Source organism: Mya arenaria, chromosome 6 (genome assembly GCF_026914265.1).
Source record: "Mya arenaria isolate MELC-2E11 chromosome 6, ASM2691426v1".
Classification (NCBI taxonomy): domain Eukaryota; kingdom Metazoa; phylum Mollusca; class Bivalvia; order Myida; family Myidae; genus Mya; species Mya arenaria.
In genome coordinates, this window is record NC_069127.1 from 37,303,072 (window position 1) to 37,312,622 (window position 9,551).

At 32.5% G+C, this 9,551-nt stretch overlaps 1 protein-coding gene across 1 annotated transcript; it reads left to right on the plus strand.

Moving 5' to 3' along the window:
• The first annotated feature begins 7,880 nt into the window (after window positions 1-7,880).
• On the plus strand, window positions 7,881-8,894 carry LOC128237765 (leucine-rich repeat protein soc-2 homolog). The gene has a single exon (XM_052953350.1). The coding sequence runs from the start codon at window positions 7,881-7,883 to the stop codon at window positions 8,892-8,894; it is 1,014 nt and encodes a 337-aa protein (XP_052809310.1).
• Window positions 8,895-9,551: the final 657 nt, after the last annotated feature.

A 9,551-nucleotide genomic window follows, 5' to 3' on the forward strand; every position in this document is an offset into this window, starting at 1 on the left:
TTAAGTTTGTTGAATATTGATTTTATAACGATAGTTCCATTTTTGAAACAAACTGGCTTACTAACATCAAGGTCGATCATTATATTCTAAATCAATGAACTCAAGAACTCAGTTCCTTTTGTTCCCTACAATAAATCTTATTACAGCATATGACGTTTCGTAACCCATTTAGAGGTGTTTGTATTAAAAATTGACAGGCAACCATTTCTTTTAAAAAGCTTAACTGACAAAGGAATTACCGAACAACAATTGAACCAGAAACATTCTATATTTCATGTCGAACATACACATTATTCGGACACTAGTCATCGCGCTTGATTACCACGGTTGAGAATCTGTTTTAAATATACTACTTGTTCAATGTGCGCAGGGGTTGTCGTTGGTCTGATATCAAAAGAGCAGGAATGTTTACATAGATATTTTCATAATTTAAAAAAAAAACAACACGTTTATATAAGTGGTATCGCTGCACATGTATGTCATGTGACAGTTTTCTTACCACTACTAAGCTTGTATCGGATGCCTGTGTTAAATTGAGAGGCAGCTAACTGTCAATATGTAATTGTGCGTTTAACCCGACATCTGTAAATCCATTTACATTATAAACAATATATAACAGCATAGTGTTACCTAAAAGTTTGTAAGGCTGTGAGCTATGGACAAACCTATCTAAAACAGACATTTTAAAACTAGAACGAGCGTCCATGTTCTGCATTCAATTTGTTCATTTTATTGGTTTATGGATAAGTACGGATTTTGCAATATGTTCAATTTCATTTAATTCCATTGAAACTTAAATCGATTATAAAAAAAAGTTTTTTTCCGCCAGCTTTTTTGCCTCCCGAACTAATATTTACCATAGACACTGTTTAATAATAGGCTCATAAGATATATCAACTACGAACACCAATCTACGGGTTATATCCTCGAATTATACAGACTCTCAGAAAAGTTTAGATTGCTTGAATATCTGGACATATATATCAGACAAGGAACATTTCCTACTAAGTACGTTTGGAAAAGAATATTGCACTCATGTGTGACTTTGTTTGAGAAACGTGAACGCGCGACGAGACTCTTTAGCCAACCGCGATTATAACAGTTACGTCCATACGTTTTAAATGAAAAACAACCTTCTTTGCTATGGAAAATTGCGAGAGTAAATGAAAAAATATTGCTAAATTATCTAAAAGAGTACTTCATATAGTGGGGAAATTATCATCGCGAACTTTTCAACATCAGTGCTCAAAGTGTCACTGCAGTAACGACAACTTTGTTGTTCATCGCTTGTGTTTTTGTCCACAATTTAGCGATTTTTAAAATAAAATAAGGCGGTATTTGTATAAAAAATATGGAATCATTGAATACATGACAATATGTTAGCATTAGAGTGTCGAAAATGCCAATAACTGCATATTTGCGCATATAATAGTAGTTTGTATGTATTAGTCATCTTTTTCCATGATTGTTTATTCATATATTCGTATGATTTTTTTTATAATTTGTAATATATTTCCAATCGATGTGCACTCTTTAGACATTTTAAAATCTTCATATATTTTTCCCCTAAAGTAACATCATATAACACATTGGGCTTCTCTTGGATGCAAATTGAAACCTAGAATTATTATTTCGTTCTAGCTTTCTAACTTTGCTATCTGCTATAGATAACAATTTAATAACTTAAGTTGTTGTAACATTAATATTACTCAAACTGAAATCTAGAGTTGTCTCTTTCATCTTGCTTTCTATGATTTGCACTCTATAGTTATAAAATCCTTTTTTTGTCTTCTTTTGATACAAAATTTCGTTCTCTTTACTTACGGATGATATTAATGTCTATTCTGTGCAAGTATGTACTATAAACACTCGTATATGGTTATATTATGTCCTTTATTGCATTTGTACTATATACATATATATATCTGATGTTCCATATTTGTGTATATAAGTGTGTTCATGTATCTGTTTTATATGAATCGCTGAAATTGTTCATTTACTTGTGTTATACTCTTCACATATGGAGGAAATAAAATATCAATCTTTCTCCCACCACAGATAAGTATATCCAATAATTTAACCATGCTAGAAATTCTTATCTTGCCCACGGGCGAAAATAAAATGCACGTATGGAACTCCTTTTTAATGGTCACTACATTGTAATTACCTCCCTTGTTGAAGACTGTCGTCTGTAGCATCATGGAAACCTTGTCTTGTGGCAATATTTAGAACGCTAATTAATTATTTCTCGCTTCAAATGTCACCATAAAACAGTTTTCACTCACCTTTCAAGAAATAATACTTCTCTCTCCTTAGAACCATTTAAAGACCGATTTGACTATTAACATAATATGAATCACTGCGCGCATATCCATGACAACCACGAATTATCGCATATCCATACGCAATTTTTTTCACTAAGCACAAAGATTCTATCAAAAAATACATTTTTACTTAATTTTGTATAACTGAGGTGGGAGAAAAAAGCATCTACCATAGCCACTCGTGTAAGATGGGTTCATCCCGACCCTCGCGCAGACACCATACGCTCGGGTCGGAATAAACCTATCTTACACTCGCGGCCATGGAAGATACTTATAATCTGTCTATCTATCTACATTGTACACCTTTTGTGAACAGACACAGAAATTATATAACTACGAAAAAATACAAAAAACATTTTATGCCGTACATATTTTTCCGTCATCCCTTTTCACTCACATTCGTGATGAACGTTTAATTTGCAAAAAAGTTTGATTTGAATTCTGATTGGCATTTTCACCAATTATATATTTAAGTGCATTTACTCACAAAATCTTTCAGCATCATACTCATCCGTATAGGTGGAATCAATATATCGTTTTCATACAACTCCATTTTATGTCTGATGCTCCGTGGTAGCATTTCATTGTTTAAACGTTTAAAAAATACCAAAATATCAAACTTTCTGTTAACTTTTCTTGCAGTTAATCAATTTATATGCTCAACAAGTATTATGAAAATACTTTATAAGTAATTAGGAAAGTATACGTTTTTTAATGACCCTCGTTTATCGAAAGTAAGACAACCATATGTAAATAAAGGCAAAGTTAATATGATTTTGCAAGTCAAACGTTCCATTAAAATTTGAGCCCGTCATTTCATATCTAATTCAAATTCTTGATCTTACGATAGTTTGTTGATCGCTAATTGATAAGATGGTTTCAATGTCTGCAAATACATCTGGCGTTAATTAGATCTAATCGTATGACTATTGTTTGCAGATTGCACATCATTACTGCAAATTAAGTTATCCAGGTGCACTGACATACTTCTGAAGGTAATTATAAAAAGCTGATATCTTTTTTTAAATTGTAGCAAGCCAGATTTTTTCCCCCAAATCTCAGCACCAATCATGTATTTGTTTTATCCTGCTGTTTGACTGTTTATTTTCATTTCCCTTAGTTTAAAGTTTCATAACATCTTAAGTGACATGGGTTGGTGAGACATCAGACCTAGGGTACCAGGAACTTCATTTTTGAATGCGTGTAACAATACTTCAACATAGTTTTAAAGTAAATATTTAAATTAGATATCTAAACTTTTATAACATACCTAAATAAATAATAAAAATCTTTACTTATTTGCCATTTACAAAACAAAAAGAAAAATGTCTAACAAATGTTCCAGATTTGCTCCAATGTTATTGCGGTTGGCATTTTTTCAACTTGTTTCTTTTCGTAACTAAATGGCATAATTCCTTTAGCACTTGCACAGGTACTAGGCTCAGTGAAATGACCAAGGAGCCTTATCGATGAACGCATTTAATACATGCTAGCATAGGAAACATAAACTAATGTGGCAACTGATCAACTTTGAAAAGAAAAAAACAACACACATTTATAATAAGATATTTATAACAGTATTTACATATCATATTTAACTCATTATCATACGCCTCACTTACTACTCCTATCGATATCAACAAAATCATTCGCTTGAATTTATGCGGTCATCAAAGGGAGTGAAAGCAGAATAAAATGCGGTTTCTTTTAGTTTAATTTCACTGTTGGTTAGTTGTTGAACACAAAACCGAGGTATGCTTATCAATATCACGCATTCAAAAAGTTTATTCTTTCTATTGGTCAATTGAATTCATATTATTGCCCCTTATCTTACCATAAGGTGTTTGTAATAATGGTAGTTGTAATGATTAATGTTTTGAACTGTACCAAGTTGGCGGCGCGATATAAACATTACGGGGAAAGTAGGTGATCCTTTTTGGGATATACGAGCCGCAGGAAACCATATGAGGTTTGACCTTCGCTCTCCCCAATAGGGTTCCCGTTGCGTGAACTGCCAATATTAAATAATCATAAACACGACATAAAGCCAATCAATACTGACACCCTGACATAGCGCTTTTCAGCGGGTGATATTATTAATGTAACCATCGGGTGGGTCTCAGGATATACATATGGAATTCCCAAACGATCGAGTAGACATTTTGTAGAAAACACACTTTCGGACCAATAACTTACTCCCTTGTAAAAAAAAACAAAACTGATTGTTAACTAATCAACAAACTTATATTTGATGTTTCATAAATTTATAAATGAATGAGGTTACTCATTATGTGTGTGTTGAATTTCTTTATAAATCTACCATCGAATTTGTTAAATTGAAAATACACGTTAGAAGACGTGAATCTCTAAAAATAGAAAATAGTAAGAATCTCTGAAAATAGAAAATAGTAAAAAATCACCGGAAACAGTTTATCATATGACGTAAAAATAAAGCCAGAAAAAAATCACTTCATAGTTGAAAAAAAAAACCACCATATTATTTTGTTAACTTCTTGTACAATTGCAAACGTAACCAGTGTTAACAATAACTGTTTGGTATTAGGGGAATATCAAATTCCGTGGAGATTAATAGCATATAATGTTAACACTCGAAACGTTATTCACCCTCCATGTTATCTGATATTGACATGATATTACCCAAGGCTTACATTTTCTACAGCCTTTGTTTTCTTTTACTTACATTTAGACTTGTCCAACAATGAGCATTCTTCACGAGTTCACGAGTTTGGTAAGTAACGACTTACATATTTTATTTTTAAATCAAAGGAAATAAATTTTCTGGCTTTCTTCAATGTTTTGGCGTTCGTTTTGCATACGTTACTTCTTGTCATCATCATCATCATCATCATCATCATCATCATCATCATCATCATCATCATGATCATCATCATCATCATCATCATGATCATCATCACCACCATCATCATCATCATCATCATCATCATCATCATCATCATCATCATCATCATCATCATCATCATCATCATCATCATCATTATCATCATCATCATCATCATGATAATCATCATCATCAATCATCATCATCATCATCATCATCATCATCATCATCATCATCATCATCATCATCATCATCGCCATCATCGTCATCATCGTTATCATCATCATCATCATCATCATCATCATCATCATCATCGTCGTCGTCATCATCATCGACGTCATGATACTTTTTATCCGTTATTAAACAAGGTAGAATCATTATAATTTTACTTACGGTGGGGACCTCTTTGAATGGCAAAGTTTTAGGAAAAGACTTAAGTGTGTTAGCTTTAAAATGAAACACTTTAAATTGAAAACAAGTACTGCAATAAATGAACACAGTAATTAAATTAAAGCGAATTAATTTTAAAAAAATGACATGAATAGGGACCTGTCATTAATATTGTTTGATTAAAAGTTACCTTTATCGGGTTTGTACCACGAGCATTTGGCATCACTGAAACTTGATACGTACTTTACTGCGCAATACTATTTTTTGACTGACTACCTTTGTATACCGTTTATATATAAATTACATTCAATCCGAAAAGTAAACTTGCAGATTTGAGATATTCATTAATTTTGAGGTATGTTAAAAAAGCATGGTATAAATTTCGCAATTGCCTGTCAAAGCGTCCATTTGTACTGATTTAAATACACCAACACTATATGGTGTTTGCTTAGTTCATTTGAAAATCTTTAGCTCTTTGTGAATTTCATTTGTGAAAATGAGTAAGCAACTTCTTAAAGCTGCACTCTCTCGGATTTACCATTTTTACAACTTTTTTATTTTTTGTCTTGGAAAGAGCAAATATTTGCCTAAATATCTGCAAACCATTGATATTAGATTGCTGACAAAAAAGCAGATCGTAGATTTTCATATCACCATTCGAAAATTAATGTTTTATGACTTAAACCGTTACTTACGATGTATTTTTGCAAATTTTGCTCGTTCCAGGACAAAAAATAAAAACGGTTATCAAAACGTTCAATCTGTGAGAGTGTAGCTTTAACGCATTCTCAATAAAGGGTTTTAAAATGTCACCTACTTTTTGACAGGACTCGCCCATAATTAAACTTCACCAAGATAGATAAAAACACTCATGCTGGCAAAGTTAAATGGAGCTTGGATAGCGTGTTTAAAGTTTTATTACGGTGTTCTGTGTTTGACATAGTATATCATGTGCTACCGTCTGATTATATGAAATTTGCAGTTGAATGCCTGTGTATATGCTTGAAATCTAACAAAGTTTGCTACTTTCAGGGTAACACTTAAACAGCAAATATTCGAAATTTTGACTCTTTGATAACAATTTGGAAACTAATGGCTGTGCGTACAATAAGTAAAACAAACATTTGTCAAGCAGAAGAGATGCTGATGCTTCAAAACGCCTTTTCATTAAATTCCTACCAATTAAATTCCTACGCTGGTGACAGCGTACCGTTTGCTTTCATAAAGAAATCATTAATTAGGTGTTCTAATGAGAAGAAAATATGGTCTCCATGATATTTATATTCGGTCATTGATCTAGTGATCTATATTTTGACCGGAAACGATCCATTATAGTGGATAATGGCAAATTATCTGATGGAGTCTCATGAAAATGGTAGAAAATCTTCTTGAGTTTTATCATTTTAATGAGATTTCACCTTAAGAATTCGCATCATTTAACACAAAGAAAACAAACCTCTTTCACAATGGCGAGATAAGATTAATTCGTATAACTCCTAGTTTTAGTCAGTTCTGTCTCCTAATCGCTAAACTGGTTTTAAAACTATTTTTACAAATATTTTAAATGCTTAAAACGTCCGTTGACATGGGCTAATTTATTTGTTTCAATAAAAATGCCCATTTGAGCTAAAATATATCGCGTTTGTTTTTTTAAGTAAATGTTTTTATACCTGAAGACATTAGTAATTTTAGTACCGGGATTGAAAAGTTCATTTTAAGCATATTGTTGCTAACATAAAGTAAATTTAAAGTTGTGAAAACATATGAAAACTATGTGGTTTGCGTTTTCCATTGTATTATTATTACATTAGTACCTGTAAACGTCAAGAATATAATTTTTAGTACTTTATCAATGTACATTTAATGATCGTTGTTATATTAACATAATTATGTGCGATATCGGGAAAATATATTTCATTGCTATAAAAAAGTGTTATTATAGAAACAACAACAGTTCTTATATTTTTCAGATTCTGGTGCTTATGCTTCCATGTCTGGCCAGTTCGTTTGTTCTGAACAGCGAGTGTATCGCTCCAGCTCCATGTACATGCTCCGGAAATTACATCCAATGTAATTCTAAAAATCTACATACAGTACCGCAATTCAAGCACAGTAACATCAGTTCGAATTCATTGATATATATTTATTTACAAGGAAACAACATACCCACGATAGGATCAAATGCCTTCTGTAACATTACATTATCAACTCTAACAACGGTAAACATGCAAGTGTATTCAAACAACATGAATAGCATGTCCAGCAATGCTTTTAATTGTATTGACGCAAACATTGTTTATCTAGATATGGATGGGAATAACTTTTCGGTTTTACCACAAGCGCTTGAAAATCTTGTTAACCTGACTTACCTAGATATTGATCCTAACCCTTTGACAGCATTAGATTCTGGAGTCATGAGTGTAATTGGGAGAACTCTCCAAACACTCCTTGTCGATTTATCTCATTTCACCGCCTGGCCTCATGAGTTGCGTTTGCTAAGAGCAATTAATAGTCTGACCTTAAGCAAAATAACATTTCCTAGACTGAGCGCAGACGCGTTCCATGGCATGGAATCAACTTTGCATACCTTATCAATAACGTATTCTCACTTGGAGAGGATGCCTATTGCTATTTGTCATCTTCAGAACTTACAAAGTTTGACGTTTAGCAGTAATGATTATCTGGATTTAAATACAACGGTTTTTGAACCGTGTAACAGACGATTTAATTCCGTTACATCACTTAATTTAGCTGGAAATAAATTAAGGAATTTCCCAGTTGTCTTTCACACATTTCCGGAAATAACATCCTTGAATCTTGATTCAAATCAACTTCGATATATCAATGCTGACCTCATACCAGCAAACAACCGGGTGCAGTCTCTGTCACTGAATTACAATAATTTCAGCAGAATACCTAACGTTGTCAACAAGTTACATTCGTTAACAACTCTTCAAATGTCATATAACCATATCGGTGCTATTTATGATATAGACTTACACAACCTCAAGGCCTTAACTTATCTCTACCTAACTAACAATGGTCTGGAATTTATTTCCTCGCATGCCTTCAGAAACAATCCCAATTTGTACTATGTACAGCTTCAATATAACCTTCTCCGTACAATATCTAGTTCCTTCACGACCTTGCACTCACTCGGGTATTTTTACCTCCAGAATAATCAAATCGAATGTACATGTGACCTGTCTCACTTGAAGTCCTGGAATGTCGCCAGTATTAACTCATTTACTGGAAATTGTGATTCAAGTACTGAAACTTTAAAGCAGTTTTTAGTAAATGCGCTTCCCGGTTGCCCATAGAACTCAATTGATGAAAAGAAGGATGAGTCTTGTTATATTCGTTTATCCTGTTTAACCAGTTTAGAAAGAGTTGTTGTAGTTGTCGTTGTTGTTGTTTTTGCAAATTGTCGATATACGTATATGATTTAAGAATATATATATACCCAACTCTAAGTACCAAGATGATGCCAACATAAAACGTTTAACCAAATAATAAAAGAAAATTGTCACAATTAGTTGTAATTTTAAAGTAAAACGTTATCTTTGAAACATATAGATCAATTTCGATAAAAATGTTTAAGTATGTGATAAGCAATAATCAGGAGTGAAAACGTGGTTGCCATTTATTTTAAGTACTGGTCATGTTACTTTTGACGAGTTCGTTTTGATAAGTTTGCCGTTAAGTATATTTCATTACAATTTACAAGCATATTTGGTACCAAATCATGTTTAACCAAAGAATATTTTTTTGGCACAAAAAGATAATATACATATTAGAAAAACAGTTGTATTAAGAACAGTAACATAAGTTTTTATACTGTAATCAGCTGCAAATATATCATTCTTTACGAAGATAACGTTATTTAATACATGTACTTGCATTGCATGTCAAAAACGATAGGACAATTTAAAATTCAAAAATGTCCTGTTTCTGAGTGTACTAACACAGTAGCCAAG

Coding starts and splice junctions, on each gene's coding strand:
- LOC128237765 (XM_052953350.1), top strand. CDS start 7,881: ATGGATGGGAATAACTTTTCGGTTTTACCACAAGCGCTTGAAAATCTT.